Source organism: Corythoichthys intestinalis, chromosome 20, assembly GCF_030265065.1.
Source record: "Corythoichthys intestinalis isolate RoL2023-P3 chromosome 20, ASM3026506v1, whole genome shotgun sequence".
Classification (NCBI taxonomy): domain Eukaryota; kingdom Metazoa; phylum Chordata; class Actinopteri; order Syngnathiformes; family Syngnathidae; genus Corythoichthys; species Corythoichthys intestinalis.
In genome coordinates, this window is record NC_080414.1 from 18,012,957 (window position 1) to 18,029,022 (window position 16,066).

Here is a 16,066-nt window from a genome sequence, read left to right on the forward strand (position 1 = left end):
GATCATATACATTTTGGCAATGCATTAAGAAAAAAATGAATAAAACTCAGACGAATATATACATTCAACATACAGTACATAAGTACTGTATTTGTTTATTATGACAATAAATCCTCAAGATGGCATTTACATTATTAACATTCTTTCTGTGAGAGGGATCCACGGATAGAAAGAATTGTGACTTTGTGTATTGTGACTAAATATTGCCATCTAGTGTATTTGTTGAGCTTTCAGTAAATGATACTGTAGCCATGCCCAAATGCATGATGGGAAGTGCAACCACGACTGTGCGTAGTGCTACCAATTGATATATCTTCTCTGCGTTGGGAAATAATATAAGGTGTTAAGAAAAAGATCATTTGCTACCTTGCTTCCCCACATTGCTTCCCATGATATTTCTAATCGTAAGGAGAGGGATTATAAGGCTTTAGCCAATTAAAACAAGGCTTCAAAGGCTGCCAAAATTCATTCTACTCATTTTACACTGCCTTTTATCTCTTTATATGGGTAAAACGGCACCATAACAGATTGAGCGCGACAATGCGTGGGTGGGTCGTGCAGCGCATGCGTTAATTGCGTTAAATATTTTAACGTGATACATTTTTTTTAAATTAATTACAGCCGTTATCTGGATAAATTTGATAACCCTACCTTAAGCCTAAACTAAAGACTCTGGATGAGTGTAACATATTATGTTTGTAACGTTAAATACAATTAGAAAACGATTTAATTTAAAAATATCCATCCATCCATCCATTATCTTCCGCTTAGTCCGGGGTAGGGTCGCGGGGCCAGCAGCTTTAGCAGGGAAGCCCAGACTTCCCTCTCCCCAGCCACTTCAGCCAGCTCCTCCGGCGGGATTCCAAGGCGTTCCCAGGCCAGCCGAGCGACATAGTCTCTCCAGCGTGTCCTGGGTCGACCCCGGGGCCTCCTACCGGTGGGACATGCCCGGAACACCCCTCCAGGGAGGCGTCCAGGAGGCATCCGAACCAAATGCCCAAGCCACCTCTACTGGCTCCTCTCAACGCGGAGGAGTAGCGGCTCGACACCAAGCCCCTCCCGGATGACCGAGCTTCTCACCCTATCTCTAAGGGAGAGCCCGGACACCCTGCGGAGGAAACTCATTTCGGCCGCTTGTATCCGGGATCTTGTTCTTTCGGTCACGACCCACAGCTCGTGACCATAGGTGAGGGTAGGAACGTAGATCGACTGGTAAATTGAGAGCTTCGCCTTTTGGCTCAGCTCCTTCTTCACCACAACGGACCGGTGCAGAGTCCGCATCACTGCAGACGCTGCACCGATCCGCCTGTCAATCTCCCGCTCCCTCCTACCCTCACTCGTGAACAAGACCCCAAGATACTTGAACTCCTCCACTTGGGGCAGGATCTCATCCCCGACCCGGAGAGGGCACTCCACCCTTTTCCGGCTGAGGACCATGGTCTCGGATTTGGAGGTGTTGATCTTCATCCCAACCGCTTCACACTCGGCCGCGAACCGCCCCAGTGAGAGTTGGAGGTCACGGCTTGATGAAGCCAACAGCACCACATCATCTGCAAAAAGCAGAGATGCAATGCTGAGGCCACCAAACCGGACACCCTCAACGCTTCGGCTGCGCCTAGAAATTCTGTCCATAAAAATTACGAACAGAATCGGTGACAAAGGGCAGCCTTGGCGGAGTCCAATCCTCACTGGGAACGAATTCGACTTACTGCCGGCAATGCGGACCAGACTCTGACACCGGTCGTACAGGGACCGAACAGCCCTTACCAGGGGGCTCGGTACCCCGTACTCCCGGAGCACCCTCCACAGGACTCCCCTAGGCACACGGTCGAACGCCTTCTCCAAATCCACAAAACACATGTGGACTGGTTGGGCGAACTCCCATGCACCCTCGAGGACCCTGCCGAGGGTGTAGAGCTCGTCCACTGTTCCACGGCCGGGACATTTAAAAAATTTAAATTTAAATTTTAAAATATATATACTGTATATTAAAAAAAGGCATGGCCGATATTTTTTTGCCGATTCCAATACTTTGAAAGTGACGTGATCGGACCCGATCGACATCTTTAACTCAAATCATTAATTCTTTTGTTATTCCTTGGCTTTTTATGATTTTTTATTTTTTATTTTTAGTGTTGTAAATTATAGTACATTTAAAATATTTTAATGATAGAAAATAGGGGAAAATATGCCAAATAATAATAATAATAAAAAAATAATAATAATAAATATAAGTGCACAAATTATTGGGATTAATTTTGCAATTTCCATAACGTAGTACTGCAGCGATTAATCGGACTTGAGTAATGTGATTAGAAAAACGCTTCACTCAAATTTTGCTGCTTCCAGGATTCATTTATAGTGGCGTTGTAATGGTTTGTTTTGAAAGTGTTTGCAATTCGTTTTATTGATTTGGGTGGATACACTGCCCTCTAGTGGCAACAGTGAATATGACATGAGTCATCTAACATGGCTGAATCCAGCTGCGCCCTGTTAAGACCAACATAAGCTAAGTTTTTGTTTGAGCTAAGGTTTGTTTGTTTTTTATTGCATTTATAATTCAGTTTAGAGGTATATTTAGCAGTTTTACGGTAGCATTTTATGGCATTTAAGCTAGCAGACTTTTGCTAGGCAAGTTGTTCTTTTCTTGTACTTCGATTCACATTTATTTTTATTTTTTTTATACCGTATGAGGCTAAGCTCAAGTATTTTGATTTATTTTTAAAGGCATTTATTGCTCATGTGAAATGAAAGAGCAATCCTGCACAGTTTGAAAAAAAAACATTAAGGAATTTTATTTTGTATTTGCATGTTATGCTCTTTTGAAAGTGCAATCTTAGCAACCCTTTTGTTTTACATTTCTTAAAATTTATTCTACAACGCATCAAATATTCCTAATCCGAATACTCGATTATTTGAACTGATAGATTAATCGATTACTTAAATAATCAATAGCTGCAGCCCTAGTTTACAGTATTCATTTTGTCATTTTAGTATTACTTTAAATTTTATTTACAGATGTTTTTGATGATGAAAAATACACAAAAGTAAATAAAACATTTTTCATGGTGGATTTGAGTTACAATAGGTTAATTCTTTGAAATGATATATTTAATTGTACTCATTAATGGAAAATTTGGAAATTTCCAGGTAAAATAGATCAACTTTTTATGTTTTGTATACAGTATATTCATACAAAAAGAAACCTAGATGACAAATAAGTCATGTAGTATAAACTACACGGAGTCATTAAACCGCTAGAACGCGATCATGCGATAAGATTCATCCCGGTGCGGGACTTGTGAAAACATTTCTGACTGATAAGACCGTCGAGAAGTCGCAGAGCCCAAACAACGGCTGGCGTGCGGGCGCGTGACGACACGGCGGCGTCTTAAGTACAGATAACGCTCTATCGCGGACTGGCATCGAGGTTTCATGACGCGGTGCCCTCACCTGGCACATCGCGAGCAGATGTTGAGCGTGACTTTGGCCTGAGGTTCCGGGTGGTAGGAGCTGCGGCCCTGACTGAACTTGCAGCCGGACGGGGCCAAACCGCTCACGCCTTCCATTCGTAGGTCATCCAGATCCTCTGAAAGAAAAAGAATATCAAATGGTATGATTATCAAATGAATCGACAATTGATTAATTCCCAAGACGCTCAAAAATTCATCCAAATTCTTTTTCCTTTTCTAACCTTTTAATGGCAAATATTTCATAATTTCTTTTTCAGTTCAATTATTTGAAATGCATTTACATTTTTAAAATAAGCAAAAAAAAATAGGGTTAGCCCAGAGAAAAAATATAGAAGCATTACACCTAATAACAACACTAGAGGGCATGATTTGTATGAATCATGAAATAGTGATTGTTATTCAGAGTAGTGACGGGATCTGTCGTTCACTTGAGTAAACGAATCCATTCCGGTTCGTTCAGTAAAAAGATTCGTTCAAACAAATCGTTCAACGAATCGTTCGCCCCCTCATCTCCCTCCCCGCCCAAATGAATCGTTCGGTTAGTGAACGGGAAGTGACGTTGCCGAATGAATCACCAATGACCGCTTCACAGTATAACTGAACGGGAAGTGACATTGCTTGGTCCCTCCCTCTCTTGCACACAGGCTCCTCATTGACCGTTCGTCGTAGTTTCAGAAATGAGTGACAGGCGATATCATTCTGCTTTCACAGACAGCCTCGTCTCCCTCCTGCTGCTGCAAAAGCGAGGGAGAACTTCCGCGTCGTCTGTCCTAGTTCTATGGGTTCAAAGTCATGGCTCGTGCTTGCATTTCAATTTAGGACACAGTTAAACATTTTCCTTTTGTGGGGGGAGTGAGGGTTTGGGGTCGGGGGCGCACGGACTTTCTTTAGCATGTTCTTGATCACATATACAATGCTGCTGCTACCAGCCAACGCAGCATGCTTGCTGTCACGAAAATAAAAATAAATCAAAAGTTTAATTTCTAAATATGGAACGACCAACACATCATATTTACCTCTGGCTCTGTTGTATTTTTGTTTTTATGCTCATCACTATTATTTTTGGTCATTATTGTCTAAACTGTAAGTGTAAATAGCTAGTTGTCAAATGTGCTGCTCTGAAATAAAAACAATACTACATTTTGATATTTGCCAGTTTAACTGCAAATCAGTATTAAGATGATCGTATTGAATTTTTGCACTGGTATTACTAATAAAATAATCCGGTCAACTCCCCTGTCGTCCCCGCATCTCAGATCGTCAAATGCTGACGAGAAATAATTGTTTGCTCTTTACGATGTCGCCTTTCTACTCTCATTAGTCTGTTAAGAAAAATGTAGACATATTGCGACATCTCCTGTGTCCGTGTGCGTTGTTTTTGGGTGCTTGAATAGCACATGATGGACGGATTGACATAATTTGTCAAACCAACCAACACCCGACACACTCTGACACGAAAAAAAAAAAACACTTGGAAAAAAATTGACATGTATATACAGTTTCATTGCAAATCAGTATTATGGTGATCATACTAAATATTTTTTTCCGTGCACATATGAGGTAAATATCGCTGCCATGAAGCCTCCATATAGTGACAGTTCTCTGACCCCTTCACTGCCGTCACGCGACCGCAGCTCAGCTTTTGCTTGCCTTGTAGCTACCCGTGTTTTAAATTACTGTAAATTTGATAGTATGTCATCATAGGTAGTCCCGAGTCAGTTGAGAAAAGTAGTACACTAAACCATGCCCGCTAGATTTGTGTGGTGTTTTTTGTCTGTTTGAGCAGCATTTGATAGGCTCCACGTTAACAAATACGTGACAAAGTCATTTCCTTTCATTTTTTGACTCGTTCACCGCATAGTCATTGACTGGGAAGTCAAGTTAGCAGCAAGCTAGGTCAGGAACCGGAGGACCGAGTCACTGAATGGGAAGTGACATAACTCAGTCTTGCCCCCCTGCCTGCACGCTGGCTGCTTATTGGCCGCACATGGAATTGAGTGACAGACGCCCTGATTCTGTTTCCACTCCCTCCCCTGCCCGCAATGAGGCTGGCGTCTGATTGGTCGTGTGCGATGTCAGAAGACGCTGCCGCTTGCTCAACGCCCTCCCACGCAGCGAACAAGCACCAACTTCATAGAACGAATCAGTGCACATGGTGATTAGTTCGGTCTCGTTCACCCAAACAATTCGTTCAAAAAGAACGAATCGTTCGCGACCGATACAACACTAATTCAGAGACTTGCGGCTGTGAAACCAGCGCATGCGCACTTATTTTTTGAAGATTGGCCTTTCAGAGTGAATAAAAAAGAAAAGCAAATTGACATGTGTCAACTGCTGCTGTGTGGCGTATCTGTTGCTTAATGCAAATTTGGACGGTTGCGTGGTGAAAATATTGAACGTAGACCACTCGGTATGGTGTGGAAACACATTTCGCTAATTCGCTCATGCTAAAATTACATTCATGGCTAACTGCTAGCGCCTTATTCGTGCAGGCCAAAAGCCTTGTGTGAGAGCAAGAGGACCAGGCGTCGTCAGTTAAGACTATTCGGTGAGATATTTTTATTAACGTGTACTGCTGTTTAAAATGGTATAAAATATATTTTCCAATTGAAAGGAAAAGAATTTATGTTTTTGTGTCATGAAAAATGTATCATTTGCAGTATAGCATAAAAAACGCTTTTGAAAGCGTAATTAACATTTTTGTGTTAGGAAAAATATCATTTATTGCATACAAAATGCTTGTGAATGAATAGAAGTTTTATTCTTGAGTGTTTACACCCAGTAATGTTTAGAAAGTTGTACAACATAAAAGAAACTGAAAAGATTGTAACCCAGGGCCTGTGTTAAATACAGGTCAGTTTTAATCACCAAGGATTCAAGATGGCGAGCTACCCGGGTGATTTGAAAAACGAAGAACATCGAAAATTCTGGAATAACAGACGGACTGTCTGTTTGGGAGGATTCTGTCAGTCATCGGATTGATACATATTTTTTTTTTTTTTTTTCTTTTTTGAATAAAGATTGCACTCCATCGAACATTGAGAGGGAAACTATTGCAATAGTAAAACTGGAGATATTGAATTAGTTGTCATTGCAGCTAATATTGGATGATTTAGACTTTGACAAATGAATTGACACGACTATTTTTTTATTTTAAAGTTTTGTTTTGTTTTGTTTTTACTGGTTCAATGTGTGTTTAATGTAAAAATATTGTATTTTATTGTTCATTAAAACATATATATATATATATATATATATATATATACACAAACAGGATTCCAACAGTGTAAATCTGATGTTTGATGTGGTCATCATATCTAAACCAGTTAAGACGAACCTACAACACAGCTCCTATCGTTATATACAGAAAAGTATAGATAGGGGCTACAATAAGCAAACTTATAAAAATAAAAAAACAGGAAATATTTTATTTTATTTTTTTTAAACATTTACTTGTTTAATACAAAAGCAAAAAAGCCGGAAAATTGTACATAATCTTTCATATATATTTTGTTTCAGAACTCAACAGAACTACTCTTTATTTGATCATTTAATTTTTAAAAATGTAATTTCATTTTTTAATTAAAGCTAAAAAAGCCAATATTTTCTCTCAGTGTTTTGTATTAAAAAAACTAAATACTCCATTCATTTTTTTATTCATTTTTAAAGAATGTTATTTTCATTAAATATGATTACCAGCATTATTATTATTTTTATTTTTTTTCAAAAAGCAGGGGAAAAAATGACAAAGACAAAGGAGAAAAAGCATTTTCTGCTCTTGCACCCCTCTTTAAAATTAACTGCTGTATTTTAAGCCAAAAGAACTGTTGTGTTTGATAAAACAATAAGTCTATATGGTGCCATAGCTGATTCATGGCGCATTATGCCCCCGAACTATTTTTAATTAGTCCGTTTTACCCTGGAAACCCCCGTTTACAGACGTCGCGCAACCGCTCGTTTCAACTCAGCCATAAAAAGAAGGTAAGTACTTTTATTAGGTGCTTTTATTATAGTACCATTTATTATTCAAAATGTCTGTCATTTTTAGCTTAGAATCATTAATTGATGTCTAATATTTAGTATAAAAGAAAAACAACGACTTTAAAAATTTATTCACTCGCATATTTTAAACTTTTAAACAAATTACGTCACAACGGAAAAACACGGTGTCTGTAAAAAGGTCACTGATATCCATCTTATAACTATCGCTTAATTGTATTTTTTGTTACCGTCTCGACCACTCCTCGATGTCTGCCCTTGTTATATTACCATGTTTCACCCATAAAATCTCAAAAAAATCCGGCTGTGGCCATTCACAGCTGTGTCTTGACACTTTGTGATACATGCTACATGGAGTTTTTGGATCGAAAAGAGGTAAGTACGCAATAATATCTCGTTAAAATCATGGCGTCTTTAATTATGCTCTCGTGTGCTCTCACCTCCAGTTAGGGTTTTGCTGTTTAATTTTTTTTTTTTTAATGCCCTCCTGTTTTAATTTTTTCTTCCCCCAGAAAATTGAGATTTTAAGCTTTCCAATGATGTATCACACATGCATATAGGACAGTTTTGAAATTTGGCCCAACTGGGGGTCTCAGAGCAGAACTTCAAGTCACCTGAGTGTTTTTCGCCATATTTTTTTTATTTAAGACATGCTATTTAAAATATTTTAACGAGTCAGGCGATGCACACCAATTTCTTTTGCGGGCCACGCAACACGAGGTGGCGGACCAGATCTGGCCCCCGGCCCGTGAGTTTAGTGCCCGTATGGTGTACATTAAAACAATGTAAGCAAAGGCAGAAGAAGATAAAAAGCAGAATTGGGTATCATAAAGATGTCTTTCCAATGGTGGACCCCCACCACACGCGTGCGCGCATACACATGGGGGGGCGCGCTGATGTGAATCAGATGTGGCCGCGCACACATCACAGCTGCGTGGATTATGGAAAGTTTTATAGAAGTTGTTGTAAACCTTTTAACTACCCCAACCACATTTTATTATTAGATTATTGATTTTTTTTTCTTTCTAAAAGCAGAGATTAGGGTTTGACATCAAAACGTGTCAGTTAAAGAGACGCCACCGTCAACGTTTGAACTTGTAACAGAAGTGCGAACTACATTTAAAAAGACGTTTGCCAGCCATCAACGGCTCCCTCTAGTGTTTAATAACAAATTGCGTCAGACTGGAGAAAAAAATGGAATTTAGTACTTTCTTTAACATGTGACAAAAAAAAACATTCATTCAATTTGGGGGGAAAAAAAGGGAAAATGAAATAAACAAATACAAGCTAATTATTTTAATTTAGAAAATATCAAAACCCTTACCTCTTCCCCAAAAAAACTTTAAAAATACAACATTGATAGAAAAAAAAGTTAAAAAAAAAAAACTAACAGCACGTTATTATATTCAAAACAAAAACAAATTAAATAAAATTTAATAGACAAATACCAACAATATTTTAATAATTAAGTATAATATTACCTCCCAAAAATATTTAAATGCATTTAATTTTTTCAATGTGTTAATTAAGCCTGTTGCAATATGCAATAAGTCAATTAATCGTACGGTCGATAAAAATGAGGGTGGTAATTTTCCCAGCTGCGATTTATTGCCTATATTTGTGCGTGCGTGTGTTCGGTTGTGCACGTAGCATTAAAGTTACGAAATACAAAATAAGGAAACACATCTGTACAGTGGTACCTCAACATCAATGTTGTTTTCGTCAATGATAACTATACCGAAAATATTTCATCACCGAACGATGATGAAACGATAACGAGCTAAAAACATTTCTTGGGAGACTAAAACTTAACGACACGCCAGTTTTTGTCTAAGGAGACGAGACGATTGTTTACAGTGTGTGACATTTTAAGTGTAGTTAGCATGCATCGTCGCAGTGTCTGGTTGGCTATGTTCATACTACAGGTCTTAATGCCCGAATCCGATTTTTTCGTGTTTTTCCGACTCGAGTGAGGCATTAAATTGACGGTCTGAACGTGACAAGTCGCATAGAACTGGACCATTTCAAATCCGATCTGGGTCACTTTCGTATGTGGTTCAAATCCGATCTGGGCCACATTTCTTTTTAAAAAGAAAAATATGATATCCCTGGAATGACGGATGACAGCCAGCATGTGTGGTCATTTGTTTTGATGCTTCTGCGCATGCGGGTCGTCTTGCTCAGCGCTTGTCGGACTGCGAATGACTTCGCATGCGTAATACTTGAATGGTCTCAATGGACAAAGGCAGTCTGAACGGGCACGCCAAAAAAACAGATATGACAAAAAATCGGATTCGTGCATTAAGTCCTGTAGTATGAACGTAGCCGTTGTGTCACTCATGTGACATGCTGCGCCCCCCCCCCAAGTCACCCGCTAGTGTCTTCTCCAGTTTCCCCATTGCTTGCTTTGAGACACACACGGTACGATTTGTCATCTTATCTTGGCAAGAGAGAATATGCAATGTTGCTTGAGCCTTTAAAGGTCTGTGCTGAGTGATCATCACACATTAAACGTAGCATTCATGTTTGCGGTAGCTTTACGCTATTGCTAACAGTGTGCGTCCTCTTAAACTCTTTGACAACTTTTTTCTTTTTTTTTCTTTTTTTTTAACAAACAGTTTGTGGCGTCCAGGTGGGTATAATTAATTGAAAATAATGTACTGTTTTCCTGCTGAGTATGTATCATCACAAAATAGATTTGCTGATGCTCCAACATGTGCTCGTCTGTCAATGTTTATTCAAGATACTTTTTAAAAATTATTTATTTTTGGAGTGAAACTTTCGAATTTTACTGACAAAAATATTGAGTAAACGCCGACTAAAACTAGACGAAATTAGTCTGAGTTTTTTTTTTTCAACAAAAACTAGATGAAGACAAACATATTTTGAAATGACTAAAATATGACTACGACTAATAAGTATTATCGTCCAAAAGACTAAGACGAAAATTAAAAGGGCTGCCAAAAACAACACTGCTCTACATAGGAAACTCATTCGTTCCAGGACCTTGTTTGTAAGTCAAAATGGTCGTATGTCGAGCAGGATTTTACCATAAGAATACATTACATTACATTCGTTCCATGGCCCGAAAACCTATACTAAATCCTTAATAAATACTGCTAATACTATTGCAAATAGCAATTACACAGAGCAAAACAAATACAGTATTAATAAAAATGGAAATAATAATATAATAACAGCATAAATAATTATAATAATACCTATAATAATGTAACGAAGTGGGTTCGAATGTGGCGGATGCGTTTTGCGTGGTGTACCTGAACACACCGCGTGGCTGACTTGACAGAGAGACAGGACTTTTTACTTTCACTTTGGTCAGCTGCTTGGACAATAGGCATGTTGTGTTGCACAAGTTCTGAAATTAATGATTAAAAACCTGTCAAAGCTAGCGATTTTTTGGCGATGTTACAATAATAATAATTGTCACCTTAACTTATAAAGAAAGGCGAACGGGGGTCAGAGGAGGACCGTCGACATTGTAGACATTCTACGGCCGTATTGTCAAGCCAGTTCACGGACGCGCCAACCATGCTCATATTTTTCTATCATTTTCATCTTCATTTTAATGGTAAACCTCACCTTTTGCCTTTTTAACCACCTGCACTAACATTCTTGGAACCCATGTTTATGTCTCTCACAAGAAAATCGGCCGTGCATTCGTCTTGCGGGAAAACAAAGAAACTGCGAAGCTGTCATAAATCGTCTTATTTCGAGCTTGTCGTTGGATGTAGAAACAAATGGCGCGTGGAATTTTACATCGGATGTCGAAAAGATCGTGTGTCGTATGTGGAGGTACCGCTGTATTAAACATTGTAAAACGTTAGCATTGAGGCTAATGGAAAAAAAGACAATGTACTAACCACTTTAGCCTGCAATAAAACATTGGCCAAAACGCAAACTTTTGGTAAAAAGTAGGGCTGTCAAAATTATCACGTTAACGGGCGGTAATTAATTTTTTAAATTAATCATGTTAAAATATTTGACGCAATTAACACACATGCCCCGCTCAAACAGATTAAAATGACAGTGTCATGTCCATTTGTTACTTGTGTTTTTTTGTGTTTTGTCGCCCTCTGCTGGCGCTTGGGTGCGACTGATTTTATGGGTTTCAGCACCATCCATGAGTATTGTGTAATTATTGACATCAACAATGGCGAGCTACTAGTTTATTTTTTGTTTGAAAATTTTACAAACTTTATTAAAACGAAAACATTAAGAGGGGTTTTAATATAAGATTTCTATAACTTGTACTAACATTTATCCTTTAAGAACTACAAGTCTTTCTATCCATGGATCGCTTTAACAGAATGTTAATAATGTTAATGCATCCTGTTGATTTATTGTTATAATAAACAAATACAGCACTTATGTACAGTATGTTGAATCTATATGTCCGTCTTGTGTCTTATCTTTCCATTCCAACAATAATTTACAGAAAAATATGGCATACTTTATAGATGGTTTGAATTGCGATTAATCACGATTAATACATTTTTAAGCTCTAATTAACGCGATTAAAAAGTTTAATCGTTTGACAGCCCTAGTTAAAAGGTGACACTTCAAACATGAAAACTCGCTGGTTTACAGCATTTGCAAACGATACGAAAAAAAGAAAAAATTTATTACCGACATCACATGCATGACGAAAATAGAAGTGCACTGTTTTTTAACTGATTGTAAAGCTTACATACTTCCGGTGAACATTTAAAAATAAAAGCACGCCGTGTTCAACATGTATTTCTGACGTAAATCTCACATACTTTACATTCTACACTAAGATTAGCTTTAAAATGACACCCATTATGAAAAATCTGATTGGCAAAGAGTAATTTGGCTTCAAATTTGCTAACATGCGCACTTTAGAAAATAAGATTTTGGCTCAAATAAAAACTTTTGAGGGGCTCTAATTGGCAGAAAACAAAAATGGCATTGGATTGCTCACCTATTTGATGTTTTGCACTTAGCTAGCCTTCAGATGACTCGTTATGCAATGTGTGTGTTTTTTTTATTCATTATTTTTAATATAATTTGTTTTATCTAACAATAACAATTAATAGCATTTGAATGAGTGATTTATTTGGATGAATTGTCACTACATTAGTTGTTGAATTGGTGAAAAAAAAAACAAATTGACAATAATATTGGCAATAATTTATGAGACCAAATATGGCCCAATAAAATATGTTATCGCGGCAGGCCTACGTAAATGCCCCAAAATCACCAGGAAGTGGCCGAAAATGAAGTCATTGGCTGCCACTGACAGCCATAGACGTCCAATCCGTTTGAAGAGGGAGGGATGACATCTTCAACATGTGAATAAAGATTTCTGACGTTAATCTCACATACTTTACATTCTACACAATGATTAGCTTTCAAATGACACCCATTATGAAAAATATGATTGGCAAAGAGTAATTTGGCTTCAAATTTGCTAACATGCGCACTTTAGAAGATAAGATTTTGGCTCAAATAAACACTTTTGAGGGGCTCTAATTGGCAGAAAACAAAAATGGCAATGGATTTCTCACCTATTTCATATTCTGCACTTAGCTAGCCTTCAGATGACTCGTTATGCAATGTGTGTTTTTTTTTATTCATTATTTTTAATATGATTTGTTTTATTTAAGAAAAACAGTTAATAGCATTTGAATGAGTGATTTATTTGGATGAATTGTCACTACATTAGTGGTTGAATTGGTTTTTTAAAAAAATTTTAAAAATCGACAATAATTTATGAGACCAAATATGGCCTAATAAAATTTGTTATCGCGGCAGGCCTACGTAAATGTCCCAAAATCACCAGGAAGTGACCGAAAATCAACAAGAAATGACCTGAAATTCCCCAAAATCAACTCATTGGCTGTCACTGACAGCCATAGACGTCCAATCCGTTTGAAATGGGAGGGTTGACATGTTCACACGTGAATAAAGATTTCTGGAATTAATCTCACATACTTTAGATACTTACGTAGAATAGCTTTAAAATGACCCCCAGTATGAAAAAACTGATTGGCGATTAATAATTTGGCTTGTATTTCTTTTAAAATATTATTTTTTAAATCTAGTTTGTGTTGTATTTAAGAATAATTCATTGCATTTGAATGAGGGATTTATTCGGATGTATTGTCACTACATTAGTGGTTGAATTGGTTAAAACAAATTGATAATAGTATCGCATATAATATCGCATATCGTAAATAATTTATTGTTTTCTTTGCTGTTTTTACTTTTATCGCGATGCGTTGTTTTCGTTTTTTTTTTTTTTTTTTTTTTTTATGTCATTGGATAATACTTTCCTCCTAACTTTTATTTATCATGAACTTTGTTTATTGTTGTTGTAAAGCACTTTGAGGACCTTTTGGGTTTTTCTCAAAGGGCAAAAGAAATCAAATTTGATTTGAATAATTTATGAGACAATATATCGCCTGCTAAAATTTGTTATAGCGACAGGCCTACTGTTAATCACAACTTTTACTCGTCCTAAAATAACTGTGATGACACCTCAGTGCCACTAGAGGGAAACCTAAACAAATGATTTCATCCAAGTCCAGTCGCAACGAAACCGAGCTAAATCATGAAGTGAAAAAAAAAATCCACTAGAAAACAAAATCTAACGGGAACGTGAGCACACTGTACTCGGCCGACTCAGGAGAGCCGATCAATCAGGCCTCGGGGGATCGATAAGTACAGACCGCCGCTGCGGGAGCCATCTGTCATGTGCGCCACGCATTCAGTCTTTCCAAATGAGGTCCGCAAATCCTCCGGTGGCCTTCTGCTGTCACGCCAGTGACAGTGCACTTGGAAAAGGGCGCCTCACGCACGTACGGCCGGCGCAAAATCAATCAATCAATATCGGTGGGACAACAGAGCTCTTGTGGGTTTTAGCACCGCGGGAAACGTACCGTTCGAACGGTGGACTTACCTAGAAGCTCCATGGCATCGTCGTCGTCGTCCATCTCATCTTCGGTGACGGACGGCGGGGGACTGCGAAGAGGCCCGACGGAGTCCTGCGCCAACATGGCGGCGAGCAGTTTGCGGTGATGCTGTTGCTGCTCCTTCAGCCCTTTGAGGCCTTTGGGCTCCATCTTGAAACTGCGGGCAAGAAATCATGTTTTAGCGCCATTGACGGTGATCGACGTCCATCACCGTCCAATTCTTTTTGACTGGGAGAGGAAAGTGAATGATTCATATACTAAAATAAATATATCTCCTTATATATACTTGATACATGTGCCGATTACCAGTTTCCGTGGTATGAAAACGTCACAAAACCGCAAAAATTTGCCATCATACCGTCCCGAAGGTATTAGCTATTTTTTATGTCCCAAAAGTGCATGGAGAATTCCCTCGCTTGCAGCTACAAGGCTCAACCCTCTCCCACCGGTTGTTGCTCAGTGTCAGTGAGTCAGCTGTGCAACATGATGGCTGGAGGAGGTGAAACTCCTGAACTTTTTCCCACCATCGAAGAAAACGAAATCGCTAGTATGGGCAGAGGAGGCGTAGCAAGGATCCCCGGGGGCCCCAGGCAACAAGCAACATGGGGCCGTTCGAGTGTGTGCAAGTAAGGGGGACAGTTGGACTTGGAGCAATAGCATATTTAATAAAAGTATAATAATGCCTCGGTCTCATAGTGCGCTTTTTAGGACACTCAAAGTGCCTGGCTTCTACTACATTAGGACATAAAACTACAGTAACATAGCACACTCACCACTGTCTTGCTTCCTTTTTTCCTCTTCTGCTTTTTTTTTCTTTCTTGTATCGCTTCCAGAAGGATAACTTCTCTTCATTTTGGATATACGCCAATTTAAAAAAAGCCAAATCGGCGCTCCCTCTCACTCTGAGTCACGTGAGGGGGGGTGGAGAGCGAGTGAAGGGGCCCCTTCAGGGAACTCAGAAACAAGGCTTTCACTGGCACTGTCGCACTTCTCGCTGCGACAGTGCAGTAAAGCTGCGTATGCTAAATCTGTTGCCCCTCTGGGGGCCCCTGCTGGCTGGGCGTCCTCGGCAATTGCCTGGTTCGCCTAATGGGAAGCGACGCCTCTGAGTATGGGAATACTTCTGGTAGAGAAAAGTTACAGACGGCGGCGGCTTATAGGAAGAGGGCCAACCGACATGTAAAACATGTTTGCGGAGGGTGGCTGCCGAGGAGGCAATACCTCCAATATGATTTCACATTTATAGAAAATTAAAAGTCAGTAAACACCGTCATGAACGTTTCCCACCAGCTACGAGAGTTAACTCCAGCATGTTTAGTGTGTCTAGTGGAGGCAAAACGTGTTTTTTTCTCTCTGGCAACTTTTTGTGTTGCGAAAGAGAGTGTGTGTAAAATGTAAACATGATACGAGTCATACACATGTGCTTTTCATGGAAAATAATTCAATTATTTTTCTTCTGATGGTAATAAAGGTGAGCTGTGGCTGTGCGTTTAGGCTCACCTAAAGGACTGCATTTATTTTAATTTTATTTAGAATACTTTGTTACTTTTTTATTTTTTTTACCCTTAACATTATACTTATGTTCCAATTTGCTAATTTAAAAAAAAAAAAAAATCCTGTTCAATGGAAAAAAGTTTT

The 16,066-nt window shown here is 38.8% G+C and overlaps 1 protein-coding gene across 4 annotated transcripts in view; it reads right to left on the minus strand.

Moving 5' to 3' along the window:
* Window positions 1-16,066, minus strand: part of c20h8orf34 (chromosome 20 C8orf34 homolog) — an 85,183-nt gene that overhangs the window by 35,485 nt on the left and 33,632 nt on the right. For all 4 annotated transcript variants that reach the window (XM_057823829.1, XM_057823828.1, XM_057823831.1 and 1 more), the window contains 2 exons: window positions 14,416-14,585; window positions 3,454-3,589 (listed from right to left, as the gene is read on the minus strand). In XM_057823829.1, coding sequence (XP_057679812.1) covers window positions 3,454-3,589; window positions 14,416-14,585 — 306 coding nt within the window. The remainder of the gene's footprint in view (window positions 1-3,453; window positions 3,590-14,415; window positions 14,586-16,066) is intronic.